Genomic DNA, 18070 nt, shown 5'->3' on the forward strand with positions numbered 1-18070 from the left:
ACACAAGCGACCGTGTTTCGTGACAGTTTGACCAACAACATGTGAGAAGTTGAGGGAACAAAGAGACCGGAGGATAAAGAATGGGAAGTTTTGTGTTTGCAGTAATTGGGAGTACAACTAACAGCTAAATAAAGTTAAAGAGGACCTATTATGCTTTTGTGCTTTTTTCCCTTTCCTTTAGTGTGTTATATATGTTTTGTGCATGTAAAAGGTCTGCAAAGTTACAAAGCCCAAAGTTCATGCCAAAAGGAGTTACTCTCCCCCACAGAAACACTGCTCCTGAATTGCCGGAAACGCCTTGATTGAAGTCCTGCCCTTTCTTCCGTAACGTGGTGATGTCACCAAGTAACACATTTGTCATAATACCTGCCTAGCGGCTGGTTTGGCACACCCTCAAACAAAGCTAATTAAGGCCCAGATACACCAAGCAGACATCAAAGAACTAGCGGAGATGAAGGCCGACTGTGGCGTCGCCTTCGTCTTGGCCGACAAGTTGCATCGGAACACACTGCAAAGACGACAGCCGATGGTCAGTTTGCAGAGGAAATGACTCTGCGGAAATAACGTGGCGGTAGTCTGTATTTGTCATTCAAAAAGCCAGAAGGCCAAGGACTGCGGCTATACAAGACATTGTACTGATACGTACATGATCAAAGCGGCGTTTGCAGATCATTTTCACACCACCCTCACCGCCACTTCCAGATGGCCATGTCGTTGTGAAAATATACGTGTATTCGAATGATCAGATGAGATGAAGATGAAAAATGAGAAGAGCCTTCTGTGTTTTTCCTCTTGACTTTACTCGCCTGCTTTCCTTACTTCCGTTTCTTTTCTTGTGCACGGATTTGCTTTAGCTAAATAACCAATCAGAGCGATTTCTCTCATCGACAGGATTCGCCGCCGATTCCACATGCTGAATTGGCTGAAAAGCCTCCGAGACGGGCAGACTAGAGCCAACGGTGCGGGACATACCGAAAAAACTAGATCGACGGACACCCAAACTGTCTGACGGCTGACCGTCAGCTTGGTGTGTCAGGGCCTTTAGAGCGGAGCTGTAGCGGATTCCGAAGGGTTTGGTTCAGTTGACCAATCAGAGCAGACTGGGCTTTTCAGGAGGGGGGTGTTTTTTAAGTGTTTTTTGAATATTAAAGCATGTAAACATGTTCTAGAAGAAACCCAAAATACAAGTATGCACCTAAAAATAAGCATAATACGTCCTCTTTAGTTCATACCGGAGGAAACTTCAGAAAACTTATACCTGAAATAATGAGGTGGTTAAGGATCACTAAAATGATAATAGCTGACCATTTTTATTCTCCCATCATCCACACAACCTTTGTACCTTCTTTGTTTTCCCTGTTGTCATCTTCATCCTGCTGCTCCGACTCAGGGCCTGGCTTCGCCTCCATCATCTCCTCATCTTCCTCTTCCTCCTCCACTGAAAGAGAGTAAAAAAAAGAAAGAGAGAGAGCATTCATGTTAATCAACAGCTGTTCCAATTTTCCTCGACCTCCCGCTGTGTGCTGCCTTCCCCCCCTTCTTAGCAAAATAATCATTCCCAGACATGCACCGGTACACCTGACTAACTAACATTTGGTCCAAATGGGTTTCATTTACAAACACACGCACTTGGATGTTTTTAGTTTTTTTTAGAAGAGTGAATCATAAATGCTGCAGAGTTTCTATAACTGTTGCTCATGTATATTAAGTATACATTGTGTTGGGAAAAGAAATATAACAGGAAACACGCCCGTGCCCAAACCCGTGTTGTAGCTGTAGCATGTGTCCACATGGTCCGCATGTGTGGACATTGTGCACGCAAATCACACGGACACACACACACACACACACAGACAGCAGGAAATGTCAGAGTTGTGTGAGCTCTCCTCTCCTTCTCTGACCTGTGACCCCAAGCAAAAAGATCCAATGATGTGTGTGTGTGTAAAAGGGGATTCCCTCTGCATTCCCTCCAATCAGGCTCTGCAATTACGCTTGCCTCTCTAGGATTTATTGTAAGTGTGTGCAGTGTGTGTTTGGGAAGAGGTGGGGTTCAAGTATGAAGGGTTACTGTCAACATAGGCACCTGCTTGTCAGCTACTGCCCCCCCCCCCAACAAGCCCCCACACCCCTCAGGGTATGTGTTGGTAACCCTTGCCAACCTCTCCTCCTCTTTTCTGTCGCTCCCTTCCCTCCGAAAAACAGATGCCGAGAGTCGGGGGGCCTCTCAGTAGACCTCTTAACACCCTGACACTGTGACCAGACACCTGTGGTCTGCCAACACACACACACACTACACACTACACACACACACACACACACACACACACACACATACATACAATCCGTCTCTCTTTCTCTCTCTCAAACACACACCCGGCCGGGGCCCTCGCCTGCAGTGCCAGGGGTGGCGAGGGGTTAACTGGCGCAGGGTCAAGCTGACAACAGTCGCTCAGTCCAGTGGGAGGAAGTGACTACATCACACCCCTCAGACGTGTCATGTCTCTCTCTCACACACACACACAGAAACACACACACGTCGGGGTGTGTTTAACTCAGCTGGAGTATGGCTCGGGGCACTGTTAAAACCACTTGCTCAAGGGCCGCTCTTGCACCGGATGAACTGTTCATTCATCACTTGGGCTCGCCTAAGCTTTTGATGAACTCACTGCTGCAGCTTTAAAAAGGTGCAAATACGATTATAATTGGTGGAGCAATTTTATTATTATGACTGCAATGATTTCTGCTTTATTTTACTCATGGTTTTAGGCTTCCCGGTACATCCTTCTCTCACCCTGTCTTCGTATTTTCTTTTCAAGTTAAAGATTTGATATATGACTTTCTGTGTGTCTATAATACATGACTAAGCTAAATCAAACACACAGCGGTGAGGCTCTGGCCAAGTTGGTGGTTAACAGCCAGCTGTAGTGATCCAAACACCAGTGACCCACCAGTATGGAAGAGAGACCAGAGAGGACCAGACAGGCAGACTGCCAGACTAGCTCCATGTCTGAGCTGCCAAAACAGACAAGCAAACAGAGACGCACAGCAATACCCTTCTTTCAGGCCCTTTTGTTTCTCCCGCCATGCTTCAGTTTGTAAAAGCTTTACTTCTCTCAAATGTTGGTTTCTTGTCATCTATCAGTCTCATCAATGCTGTCACTAATCTGCAAAGGCTTCAGGGTGTGAATCAGCCATCGGGGTCCTGCTAACCAGCATTGGGAAGATACATTACAAACTTCTATTCTATTTTCTTGACCTTACGTGACCGGTCCGGTGGTTGGAATGTGTGGTGATGGCGATGGGAGGAGCGTGAGTAGAGGAGAAGAGACCACATTGAGGAGCGGTCAAACTGTCAACCCCCGGGACCACAGGACTCTGGAGCAAGGCAGCGTGATTCATGGCCTATGGGTTACCTCACCGAGGGGAGACGGTCCAATTCCCGTATGAAGATACTGCTGATGTCGTTGCCAACGGCCATGCATCAAGTTGTTCTGTCAGAGTCCCGCACCAAAAATATCCCGGCTATTTCCTTTGAGTGGAAATTTTCAGAGATACATTTCTGTGTATGTAAGTGAAGCAAAAGCGGTAAATGATACTGGAAAGTAGGACTCATGGGTTGGAAATGATGATATAAAACTTTATGTAAAATGTGCATGCAAACGCACACAGAGGCGCTACAGGGTTTCCTGTTGAGTTGCAAAAGAAGCAGGGAGGGGAAATCAAAAGAGACAATCTTCCACAGTTTGAGTATGTCTGCCTGCTACCCTGTAAGTATCTGCACACTTACAGGTGTGACTGAGAAAGCATCAGTCACGGGATGCTTTCTCTGTCCACCTGCCGCTTAATACCGCTCCTCACTGCAGGACAACAGGTTAACTGGTATCCTCCCCCTCGCCACAGACGGGGGTCCACCTTGATGAAACTCCGCTTGGGGGCTCCCATTTTGGCCAGCTACACACCCGGAGTAATGATATCCTCGGTAGCCCAGGGCCGCCGCATCTGGCTGCCTCAATCTTCCCCTGACTGCTTACTCATGCTGACCGTGCCCAGTCAATTCAGCACAACCCAGCAGGTATGTAGACACACAGATTCACAGTGTGGAGATACAAACACAAGCACACACACACACACAAATGTGTAAAGGTGTTTGTAAATGCATATGCGCACGCGCACGCACGCACACACACACACACACACACACACACAAACGTCTGAATTTGTGAAATTGTTTGGAAGCACAGAAATATTACTCACTGCAAAAAAGGGATGGAAGTAACAACATAGCCTTTCATATGCTCTGTCAGCCTCTTCATAAGTACTATGCTGGAAAATGGCCAATATGCTGTCAGTTAGGGCTGAAACAATAATTCAATATATTATCGTATATTTTTGGGATGCACCGATCCGTACCAGATGCTCAGATTGAGCAGATCGGGTATCAACTAGGGCTGTCCTCGACCAAAGAAATTCTTAGTCGACTAATACTCATCCGATTTTGTTGACTTATCGATTAGTTGATTTAATCGACAGATCTGTGAAACCAGAGTTTCTCCACGAAGAATCACACAAAAGCACCACTTTAAATCTTGTGTTTACCAGAGACGTGCTCATAAGTCTCTTGGTATAAGTTATTCAGCATGAAAAAAGCATAAAAAACGACTAATCGACTAAAGAAATCTTAGTTGACTAAGACCAAAACGATTACTCGACTTATCAACTAAGAGGGGCCCTAATATCGGTCATTACGTTTCTTTGTCAATATTAATACAAAATTTAGCATTACATTCAGTCACTACAGACAGCCGACTGAATTTTCATGTTACTTAACATAAAAATGATTCCATTAAGTTATCAGCAGGATCTACAGGTCTTAAATTTGGGGGAAAGGGAGCACTGGAATCAGATCGGTATATTGGGTTTACTGGCAGATACCCTGAGTTGAGGTGTCAGAATTATTATCAGGAGAGAAAAGGTTAGTCTATATCAACTTGTATTGGAATCATATAGTGACAATATGATCATATCGTGTGCTTGTTTAACAAAATGATTCAAAATTTATGATTCCAAGCGAGTCATAATTTAAAACAAAACAAAAATTAGAAATGTGGGTTTTTGTGTCCCATGCGAACAGTTCTTAAGAGCAGCAACAAATATTAACACTATTGATTTATCTGCCAATTATTTTCTTGATTAATTATTGGGTCTTTAAAATAAAAAAGTGAAAAATGACCATCACAATTTATCAGGATCCTTGTTGACATCTTCAAATTGCTTGTTTAGTCCAAACCAACAGACCAACAGACAAAATATTTAGCTTGCCATCATAGAAGAATAAATATTCACATTATAGAGGCTGAATCCAGTGAATCATTCTCATTTTCGCCCACAAAAAAATACTTTAACTTTGAAGCAATTATAATAATAGTGGCTGATTTTCTGTCAATCAATTGTGTGCGATATAATGCTTAACAGTGGAACAAAACACCATAGTAAAAACTACAGTATTCTCTGTTCTTATATTTTGCATCACAAATAGCATATCCAGCAAAACACTAATCTCTTTTATTGTTTATGTAACTCTGCAACATTTGCCAATACCTCCAAATTAAAATATAAAGCATCATAAGTAATTTTATATGTGCTTATGACATTCTGAAATTGTGCTTGTTTTCCTGCCCCTACACAGAGCTCCTCCAAAGACAGATCACTCTGAATCCTCTCAGACAGACAGGAAGTTACAATGCAACCAGCTACTGTATTTGAGGCAAATTAACACTTCTTCAACATGTTTTTCAGTGCGTGACGCTCTTGTTAAACAGAATAAGCAGCATCGTTATTGCTTTTATGAACCAACACAAGAGTGGAATAGTTCAAGTGAGAGTAATGGGCTGATCTGTTTTGTGGAATAAAGAAAAACATAGTCTTAATGAAGGCTGACGTGCCGCTGAGAGTTTCATTAGCTTAAACATCTTGTATTATTTCACAGTAGGCGGCTACTATCGAGCATGTGGAGAGAAGTTTTTAAAGATACTGACAGCATATAAAAAAGATGTATACACACACACTGTCTTCTGCTGCCCTTCGGCTAGTACATAAAGCACAATGGCACGGTGTGTCACGGCAATAATGTGTTAGCATGTGTTCTGTTTGGTAAGGATCAAAGCGCTCGCTAACCTTTTATTCTGAACCCAATCCACAGTAAGTGCTGGCGTGCTGAAATGTGTTAGCGCATGCTTGGAGCGATTGGCATAGTTATCAAAGAGCTGCGTGTGTGTGTGTGTGTGTGTGTGTGTGTGTGTGTGTGTGTGTGTGTGTGTGTGTGTAGAGGGGAGGATGAGACCAGGCCCCGAGTTTGTCATCGACTACATTATGGGGGCAGAGCCGCAGACTTATTATAGCAGTATGGAGGTGACTGCTAAACTGAGTCACGCACAATCAAAGTTGACAGAACTCATCATTTTTATAGATCTCTACTGTATTAAATCACAAAGAGAGAGAGAAACTGATATGATAGAGAAGAGGCGGCGGAAACAGGAAGAGGGACACAAAAGAGAAATCCGGCAGGATTTTGGGGGATCCCACGCACTGGGAATAACCCTACAACATTATTCATATGGACACACACACACACACACACACACAGTTCGCAGGGGTTCTGGGAGGTTGGCTGTCGAGCAGACCACAACACAAGCACTATGCAGAGGAGTAGGAGGAGGCCGACATGACTTGAAAGGCTCCTCTAATGTGGCCCTGGCACGACACACACACACACACACACTATGCATTGACTTCACTGAGAACAACTCTTATTGTCAGAGACAGACACAACACGCACACTGCATCCACTTCACCTCTGCGTATATTACAAATGACCCGAGGCATCAGGGGAATTTTCTCGCTTTAATTCGTCCCACCTCCAGTAATATAATCTGTGTTATCCAAGTGCCAAAATTTATATAACCACAATGATTTTATACGACTGAAATAATGATATAGGTCACAAGTAAAAATGACGCAATGTTGAGATAAATCAAATGTAATATGACAGGCCTTGCCACAGGGGGAATTATTTTTGACATGAACATTTATAAAAAGATACCCATCTATAGGATGATTCTGTACAAATCTAGTAAAACACGGTGAGACACGCACATTTAGTATCCGATAGGATGGGTGCTGGATTAAACAATTATAGCAGAATAAAACAGATGGGGAAGAGCCTGGTGCTCGAAACTTTACAGCATAATAAAAATCCTTGTAACGGCAGCTATTTGGTGTGCAGATCTATCCATTTTATCCTGTACAAATCTAGAACACACGCACACTCTCTCTTTCTCTACACTAAATGCATAATGCAAACAGTAACACTGGGAATACAGTACTTTGGCTCTTCTCAAGCCTTATAGGTTCTCACACCATTAAGCTCAACAAGTTGAGTCTTTTGCTTAAGGATGCACTGATACCGATACCAGATCGGATATCGGTCCAATACTGACTCTGACACTGAATAGCTGGATCGGGTATCGGTGACAATGGGGCTGATCTATTCAATTCAATTCTATGTTCATATACTATTTACATTATGTACTGGCATTTTAATTCCTGTTTAAGTTTTGAGCAATTTGTTGCTGCATTCAAAATTTTGAATTTTGAAGATTTTTTACCAAGTTGTTGGTGTATGATGTATTGTTTTAATAATAAATAACAGTTCAGTGAATTTATATCTATGTATTTATTTATTACAGTTTGTTTTACAAAGTTAAGAAAGCAATGTTTAAGTCAAGCCTGATGTTGTCTTACACATATAAAAGAAGGATCCCAGTCACTTCCACACAGTGAGGCATACAGATTATTAATTAAACACTGGTATCGGACCGGTACTCGGTATCGGCTGATACCCAAAGTCCAGGTATTGATATTGGTATCTGGACTGCAAAATCGGATCTGTGCATCCCTACTTTTGCTTTGGGACATTGAAGGAGAAACATCATGTTTTCAGCCATATGGAACAAGCTCATGGCCCATTTCGAGTATAGACCCAGAGATTAAAATAAAAACTCCAAATAATTTTTCATGCTTTAGACTAGGGGGTGTAAGAATGTATCAAAAATATTGAGTATTGCGATATTGTGTTTTGTGATACTGTATTGATTCTCAAAAATACTGTATTGATTTTTAATTAATATTTACATGCAAAGATTAACTCCGTCAATGCATTATTTCATTTGCAAAGATATGCACCCTCTCAGTGTCTGTGCTGTCACAAAGTACTGCTATGATGTTGGATGTTACCGGGACTGTGATAAATGCAATGCAGATCCCACTGTTCTGATTGCATAAAAAAGTAAAGTAACATTTTTACTCAGATTTTATGCATATGGTGGTTTATTCTATGACAGTCTTTCCTAAAATTAGATTATAAGAAACGCGATATATCGCAAAATATTGAGTAACCCCTGTATCATGCTACGCATCGTATCGCCAGATTCTTGTCAATACACAGTCCTTCTTTTGACAGTTAGACCAGCCATGCTCTTTAAGTAAGTAATTGCTTGTTAAACACTTTTCACTGATAATCCTCTAAACTCTTTTTACTTCAGTTTGTTAATTTGATTCTGTTTTTTGCTTTTCCATTTGTTTTTAATAGAAAATATTGCTTAAAATTCATCATGGTTCATCAAGTCATGATTGCCACAGTAGGGGTAAAAAGTATTCAGCGAACATTAGCAGCAAGACCTGATGTAAAACTGGTGAGGCTAAAACCCGCAGGATGATTTAGATTGATTCATCTCTTCACCACACTTCCTCAACTGATCAAACATTGTGTATGTGTGTTCCAAGTACACCGGAGTCTACACCGTATGCACACATGCATACCCTCACATAATCAGCTTTCGTTAATGCAGCCCATTCAGGTCTTCGGGAGTCTGCAGCCAACTCTGCTGTGTGCTGTGGGTGCAGCAGTCGGAGTGGATTCTCTCCCCATCTCCTTCTCTCTTTCACCCCCCCACCACCCAACCCCCTCTCTCTTTCTAGCAGTGCCACCCAGACTTGGCCCCGACCCAGACCCACATCTTTAAACTGAGCCATCATGCCACGCCACGCCATGCTCTGAGCCCGGCCGCAAGACCCTGATTAAAACCCATGACTTCAAACTTTCCAAACTGTCAAAAACCCAGTCAGAGAGAGAGAGGGAGAGAATGAGAGAGAGAGAGAGAGAGAGAGAGACCAACAGAAAGAAAATGTCTTACATAAAATCACCGCTGTGGGATCGACTCACTTTTCAACGCGTCATCCGAGCCGGGATTTGTGTCACTCAGAAATAGGACTGTGTGTGTTTGCGAGTGTGTGTGTGGCTCGGATGGTGATTGGATGTCCGCGTTTGCCACTTGGATGACGATGGTGTTTCATTTTGTTTTAATGAGGGACGGACGGACGGACAGATGGGACAAAGTTTTTATAGGCCTGCTAAAGGTGCTTGGGGTTGAATCCTTCTGGACTAAAATAGACAAAATTACTCACAGCAACTCAGCAACACTGTCAAATAAATATACATATTCTGAGTCAAAGAAAGCATTGCCCCTTCATCTAGTGGAATTTTGTCAATTAAATTAAGACTTTAAAAGCCGGCACATGTTTTCAGATTAATTGTAAAACTGTTATTTTATAATACCATAATTTAATTCCAGCTGATGCTCATTTCTAATAAAAATCTCTGACACTTTTGGCTGGTGAGACTTTGAGGGAGGCCTCAAGTATATGTGCCAAGAGTGCTCCCTGCTGGAGAGTTGCAGAACAGCATGCCTCACTGCAGCCAAACCAGCGTGGTTATCAAATTTCACTTCAATCAACTGTCAGGCTATAAACTGTGATAATTATCTGGAAATTTAAAGTTTGACTCAACAAGACCAAAGTGAAAGCCTGTTAAATTTGATGAGCAGGGTTGACTGAAGAACAATTGAAAACAAACTTGATTTATTTTGACTTGACAAATAATATTTGGGATTTATATGATTAATTGCGTTAAAAGGTTTGGACTGTTAAAACGTGCCATTTCTTAAAACTGTAGAGTATAACACAGTCAAAAAGGCACAAACATGCCAAACAAAGGGTTAACAAACATCAAACTGAAACAACTAAAGTGGAGCAGGGCTATGAGCTGCAGGCTAGCTGTGGCAGTGAACCGCTAACCCTCTCAAATGAAAATCCCTGGAGAGTCGAAGGGATCGAGGAGTACAAGTGAGACCACCCAGGCAAACGTTCAAGACACACTGTTGTTTTACACACTTATAAAAAAAAAAATGCAACAACGAGGGGGAAGGGTGGGGCACACATGTCAAAAAGTCAAGTTCAACGAAATGCAAACGAAAAAGGGGGAAAAAAGACTTGAAAAGAGAAAAAAGGGACGCATGAAACTGTATTCCTACTCATCTCAAGCCCTCATCAGATGGCAAATATTATTTTGGATGATGGCCATTTTGCCAAAGAGAGAGAGAAAGCCAGAGAGAGGGAGATGAAGAAGGGGTTCATGTACCTTATTATACGGTGGTCATAGGGGAAAATTGCAATCATCTGTGACTCACTTGGAATACCTTACGCACTGTGAAACACATTATATTTCTCTAATATCAAGAGTCTTTCTGCGTTTTGACTGCCATGGCCATTTTGACAGAAACCGCTTGGGACCCTGCATCAATTTTCGGGAGTGAAACGGGAGTGACGGCTGCGCCCTTTTGAGGGCGATGATGATGAAAGCCAAACTCAGAGTTGTTTCATGAGGAGTGAAAGTGAGAAGCGTTTGGCCGATTATGCGTGTCTGCAAGGAAAGACGAGGAGAGATCATAACAGCAAAAACCAGAGTCTGATCTGAAGCTCTTGAAGTTTGTGTGTACAGCGCGTGTGTGTGAACATGTACGTACAGCACATTCACACTTGGTTTAAATAGTATCCCTACAAGCTGCTACCTCAAGGCAATCACTCTTCCACATGTCCAGAAGTCACCAAACATAAAAAGACAATAAAATGTACTTTCAGTTGAACAGATTCAAAGTAAAAACAACAGAGTACATTTTGTTCAGAGACCACTGGGTACACTCACTGTGGTTATTCTCTATTTGCCTTGAATTTTGCCTTTAGAAAACATTCTCACACACACACACACACACACACATACACACACCCTCTGGTCTGTTCAGTCTGTTGTAGCCGCCTGACTGGAACAACAACAATGTATGAGACAAGCACTTCCATATGTGGCTGCATACACATATATATGCACATATATATAAGTACCTAACCATGCAAAGCACACACTCATGCAACCACATTCCTCCCTCCAGGACCTTGAAGACTGCCCACAAACCCCTCAGTCATGTCGGTTTCATATAGACTGGGAGTGTGTTACACTCACTGTTTTTATTTGAATGCGTCGTTGCTTCACTGGATTGTAGAAAATTCCAACGACAGACACAGGGTAAATTGACTGAGGGAAGTTTAAAGGACCTCAACCTATGAGCCTCATCCCGCTGCCTTGCAACACAGTAATACTTTCCCTCCGGTTGATGACTTGTAGGAGAAACTATACAAAACAAAAGACAATTCTATGGCAACTACCAATAAGAAAATAGTGTCATTAAGCTGTTTAAACAATCCTACATTTTACGTAGTTACTGTATTTACTCCATTATTGACTTGAGCACCCCTGACTAAATCATCACCCACCAAGCGGCATCCTTTAGCGCTGAGAAATGAAGCGCCAAAAACTGAAATTCCTCAAATGGCCACTTGAGGCTCCAAAAGTGAGTCAATCCCTATAGACCCCCCCCCCATGTTAAAATGTCCAACTTTACAGCAGAAATAAACATGTTTACAGCCTGGTACAAAAAACGGTTTGGGTTTTTAAATTATATTAAGGGTTAAAGTTATGCATAATTTAGGGAATGGCCGCTTTGAGTGACAGGTGGGTGCAGTACCGGGTCGCTAGCTGTCTGCTCTGCCGTGTCACCCGGGCCCGCCTCAGCTCCATCGATGATCCACCTCTTTGCCCTTTTTTGGATTAGCTGGGAGTTAAGCTGTGTCGTCACTGCCAAGTTTGCGACGGCCAGAGCCACCCACTTTGAGCTTCACAACGGCTCTTCAGAAACCTATGGGTGACGTCACGGAGACTACGCACATCTTTTATACAGTGTATGTCACCCACTAAACTCTCACAACTTCAGTACACTTCTTCACATTCTTTGTCAGCTCACAGCACATGTTCTCTGTTTATCGATTGAACTCGAGTAGCTCTGCAAGTTGTCATTCGATGACAGCTTTCAACATTTTTCTAAACTTGGGGCTACAGACATATTTTGGTAAGTAACAAAAAGTATTACGGTTTCATATCCAGCTCAAATGGTACTACACTTAAAGGTACAATGTGTAGGATTTGGCGGCATCTAGTGGTGTGGTTGCAAATTGCAACCAACTGAACACCCCTCCGCTCACTCCTCCCTTTCCAAGATTGCGGTAACGTGAGCCGTCGAGTGTAAAACCGTGGTAACGTCGTTTGCCTCGCTCAAAGGCCATCCATAGCATAATAATACTACTTTAGGAGTAACAGAAGTCGGACGGCGGCTGGCGGTACCAGAGAAACATGGCGTAGATATGAAGGGCTCACTGTAAGTTAATGATTCTTAGTTTCAGGTGATTATACACTAATGAAAACATAATCATGAATATTATATTATATTTCTGCTAATACGTCTCCCAAAATCCTACACACTGGACCTTTAAGCTACATATCGGAAATAACATAATCCAGGCTATAACATTTGACTTTCTTGCTTTTAGTGTTTCTTTTAGTGTTTTTGTTTTTTAGTGTCTTTTTGTTTAATATGACAACAGATTTAATGACTGGAACCTAATAAAACCTAAAAGGATTTGTTGTAAAATGTCAAAGAGTATAATAAAAAGATGTAAGGGTCTGTTAAGTGTGCTAGCTAGAATTGACAATATGGTTTAAATCAATATCACTATGTTAATATGAATACTTTCCCAATGTCAATACATATGTCAATGCAAAATCACATTAAAAATAAACAGATTTTCAAACCAGTGAACCGTGTTCCTCCGTTATGCAGCACATCAGACAAACGTGTGTTTAATACAAACATTATATATCATAACACAGTGATATAAACTATTAAACTCATGCAGTAATGAGTTTCAGACAGATTCCAATACGTTTGGTGCCAATTTAAAATCCAGCCCTGGAGGACACTTTATGTTCAACTGTTGATAAATACCTACAAGTTCAGGACCTGTTGAACCATATTTAATATATTTAGAAGTTTGTGGAAAAATACACAAAAAATAAACACTCTAATTGGACCAATGTGCTGCCAATGGTCAGGATCATTTCATAAATTTGCTGTTTGGTTTCTTAACTGCTCCATTACGGGATTATGTAGAGCTCAGGTGACGTTTGTGTGTGTGTGTTCGTGTGGCCGCTTTGCCAGTGTGCACGTGTGCTTCTGTGTACATTTCTGGTGGTTTGTGCATGCTTATTTATTCTCATGTATGTTGGTCTGCACATATGTGTTTACATTTATGAATCTGTATGCTTATGTGTGTGCGAGTACACTCACAAAAAAAAAGAAAAAAAAGAAATGTGTGTCTTTTCAGATTAGTGCTTGGAAATGGGTTTTCTCTTGCAATTAGAGGCCATTACCAGTCCACCACATGTCAAAAGAAAGCCACTTATTGCCGTAAATATACTTAAGGAGTGAATTACTGACCAACTACATACTCAAGCTGTACAGACCCTGAAAACTAATGGGCCAGAAAATACTAGAGGAGGGGGGAGAGAGAGAGAGAGAGTCATGCACACACATACTTTTGCATACGGATGCACGGACATTAACACACACTCTTGACCCCGTGAACTTTTAACCCTAAGAAGGGGGTTTTCCAAAGTTGCAACATCAAATTTTACCCAAACACACACAGAGTTGTATTTCTAAAGGCCTACTTGTGGTTCACACACAACAATTACTGCTGTAATATCAGAACTGCTGCAACATCTCTCAGTGGCCTCCGCTGCTCCTGACCAATTTGTTTCTCTCGTTCTTCCTTCTCCACTTCTCTGTTTATTCTCTCTCTTCACCTTTTTTCATTCTCTCTTTCTCCCTTTCCCTTCATTTTCTCTCTATTTCTTTGGCTACCTTTCCACTGAGGCCCATTATGGATCTTTTAAGGCTCCACTGAGCGAAACCAATTTACGACAAACTGGGTCAGGCTCGCGCTACGCCCATGCCAACCTGCACACATGTATACGTGCACAAGCACATACACAAAATGCCTGCAATCCCCTTGACCTTTCCTGCTCTTGCCAGCATCTCAAGTAAGCACACACACACACACACACACACACCGATACACACACTGATAGTTATCTTCAGATTGGGATCAGTAGAAAGTAAAAGAGTGGGTTTGTCACAGTACTGACATTCACTCCGTTCATGGCCGAGAGGGATTGGCCAGTCCAGAGGAGGGACGCAGGGAGGAACAAAGAGAGAGGCAGAAAGGTTGCCCACATTTTGCTGAAACTATGTGAAATCTCACCCCCTCCTCCCACATGTAGAGTGTTTAAAACTTGGCTATAGAAAATATTGTCAGAGGAAAATGGAGGTGGAACATTTCAACTGCTGTGGTTAAATAGTAGACATGAGAAAGGGTTCACAGGCGGTCTCAATGGAACTTCTGAAATACTCCAACAGTGTCTGTGTTCAACAGTGATAATTACATGTTTTATTTTAGAACCTAAGGACAAAATATAGCACAGTTTCCATTTAGCACAGGGACACGTTTTCATGTAATATATTTATGACTGTCTCTACGGAGTAAAGTTTTGGTCATGTCCAAAAACTTGTGTCCAACCCAATTTAAATCTTATGAGCCAAAACATGTTAAAAGCTAAACTTTTAATACACGATGACACTATGATAGCCTGGCTTTTCGGTGGTGTGAAACAGTTGAAAGACACTAAAACAACCAAGAGAGCTGCAACGATGAATCAATTAGTTGTCAACTATTAAATCAATCGCCAACTATTTTGATAATCAATTAATCGGTTTGAGTAATTTTTTAAGGGAAAAAAAAGTCAAAATTCTCAGATTCAAGCTTCTTAAATCACTCCTCTATGACAGTAAACTGAATATATGAGTCATCTTGGGCTTTGGGAAATACTGATTAATATTTTTCACAATTTCCTGACATTTTATACAACAAACAACTAATTGATTAATCCAGAAAAATAATTGACAGATTAATCAGCAATCAAAATAATTTCCTGATTATTTCCTAGATTAATCAATTAATTGTTTGGTCTATAAAATGTAAGAAAATAGTGATAGCACGCCAGCATCACGGGAGTAAACGAGGCATGACGTTTAACACAACAGCATGGGCATCTAGTGTGTGCGTGTAGTCCCGCTGTGCCGGCTCACCTTTTCACACAGACGTTGGCTCGGCTCTGTGACACCCTCCGCTTCCGGCTCAGAGGCGGAACAACTCTGTCCCCCCATTCCTCCTCTGTACCTTTCATACAGAACAGTGAGGTGGAATAATGGCACAACATTCCCACCTTGAACAGGCAGTGTGAATGGGGCTTATGATTGGGTGGACGTTACGCTTCCGCAACGACGCCATGGGTTACCAGCAGTAACCGCCGTATGAGCGCAGTGCAGAGCGGCGGTGATTAGCTAGCCAGTGGGACACACTCACATGGACTCACATGCACTAACATGCACGTGCGGCTGGACCGGCTACATAAACAAAACAGAGAGAAACTCAGATTACAACACAGACTGAGGGAGTGTGACTTCATTCTCTGCTCAGGTAGACGTTACTCTACTTTATTATTCCTCTGCATCTTTAAATTTCATATCGTTGTTTGCTGCTATATTAATGCTCGTAATTTCGCAATTAGCACCTTTAAATGTCTTGTTATGTCAGTCCAAACCTAAAGATATTCAGTTTAATATGATATAAAACAGAGAAAAGCAAGAAAAATCTCCATATTTGAGAGGCTGAAAACAGCATTTCCTGTCAGTTTTGCATTAAAATTTAATTATTATTATTATCAAAATAGTTGGCAATCATTTTTCTGTCGATCGACTAATCAATAGCACATAGTCAATTGGAAATACAAACCACTTCTCTTTCTCAAGATCATGTCAACATGTTTAGGCTCAAGATAGAGGCATGAAACACCAGATACCCAACACACACTTTGTTTGACCTTAGTTGGTGAGGTTACTATCACACACCACATTAGACCTTACTTTATTTCCCTGCTATGTCGTTGGACAAAGCGTCCATCCCTCACGACAAGCATGGCCATTCATACCCATTAGGATGGCAGTAAATAGCTGGAGCCAACCGTGACTGGGGCTAATCCGATTGCCTGACACAATGGACTCCCAGGACAGACAGATCAGTGAGCAGCCAATGGGAAAAGGAACATACATAGACAGCTACACATCACGATTATAGGAAGGCAATTGGACGCGGAAATGAAAAGCCATATAATTAACTGGTTTAAATGAGAGTCACACACACAAACTCCATGGGAACTTTAAAACACAAACTCTTGTGTAGAAGATGAACACGCACAGAGTCAGATCAGATCTATACAATTTGATAAAGCTGTATTCAGTCTCCAACACACACACACACACACACACACACACAGTCCTATACTCACGTGTCTCACACACACACACACACATGCAACCAGTCACCTTGAGCAAAAGATCAGATATGAGAAGTGGGAAGGTCAGTAGTTCATGAGGAGAAGAAGCCAAGAGAGAATCCCTGAGTTATCCATCTATGATTTAAAGTGATTACGATGAGATTACACACCATGTCATACTAGCTCGCACAAAGGTGGCTAAATAACGCTCTGAACTTGCGCTAAATTTTGGCGAGGAAAAACTGGCAAGGGCATTTTCAAAGGGGTCCCTTGACCTCTGACCTCAAGATATGTGAATAAAAATGGGTTCTATGGGTACCCACGAGTCTTCCCTTTACAGAGATGCCCACCTTATGATAGTCATATGCAGTTTTGGGCAAGTCAGCACACTGACACACTGACACCTGTTGGGCTTGAGTTTGCCATGTTATGATTTGAGCATATTTTGTATGCTAAATGCAGTACCTGTGAGGGTTTCTGTACAATATTTGTCATTGTTTTGTGTTGTTAATTGATTTCCAATAATAAATATATACATACATTTGCATAAAGCTGCATATTTGCCCACTCCCATGTCGATAAGAGTATGAAATACTTAACAAATCTCCCTTTAAGGTACATTTTGAAAAGATAAAAAATTTGCAATTATTTCATTTATTGCAATTAATCATGAACAATGATGCGATTAATCGCGACTAAATATTTGAATCGATTGACAGCCCTACCTTAAACACAACAAACTAATACTATTTAACCCCCACACACACACAGAGGTTAACAAACAGATATAGATATCCAAACAACTAGAGGTCCCTCCATAGAGATTTACACAGCCCTGAGACACACCACCATCATTAAGACAACAGATTTACTCTTCCGTTCATTCCTCCAGAGCAGCCAGCTGGATTTCTCCCCCACTAAATCTCTCAACTCTCTCTGTATAATATATGTTTTAACATAACACAGAGGTAGCATTAGTTGTTTTACAGAACAGTTTGGCCCAGCTCAGACACCCTGAGGGAAGAAAGGAAAGGTAGGAAGGGAGGAGAAGAGAGACTAAGAATGTATAAGAAAGAAAGAAATGAAGACAGCATTATGTTTAAGTAGGCAAACTGTAAAAGAGTGAAAAGGGTAATTAGCATTAAAACTAAGGTGGTTTTTAGTTACTTGCATTAATTGGATAAATCATTTGAAAGTAAGGCTGACTTTGTTAAATGAAGAAAGGGACTGTAGAGTTACTTGTCTGATAAATAAAAACAATGAAATTAAATAACTTTTTTCATACTAAGGATGCACCGATACTGAATCGGATATCGGGCCGATGCTTACTCAAAT

General features: G+C 41.5%; 1 protein-coding gene across 16 annotated transcripts in view; it reads right to left on the reverse strand.

Moving 5' to 3' along the window:
• Positions 1-18070, reverse strand: part of dync1i1a (dynein cytoplasmic 1 intermediate chain 1a) — a 64320-nt gene that overhangs the window by 35695 nt on the left and 10555 nt on the right. For all 16 annotated transcript variants that reach the window (XM_074612839.1, XM_074612837.1, XM_074612835.1 and 13 more), the window contains one exon: positions 1343-1438. In XM_074612839.1, coding sequence (XP_074468940.1) covers positions 1343-1438 — 96 coding nt within the window. The remainder of the gene's footprint in view (positions 1-1342; positions 1439-18070) is intronic.

Source organism: Sebastes fasciatus, chromosome 17 (genome assembly GCF_043250625.1).
Source record: "Sebastes fasciatus isolate fSebFas1 chromosome 17, fSebFas1.pri, whole genome shotgun sequence".
NCBI classification, from domain to species: Eukaryota; Metazoa; Chordata; class Actinopteri; order Perciformes; family Sebastidae; genus Sebastes; species Sebastes fasciatus.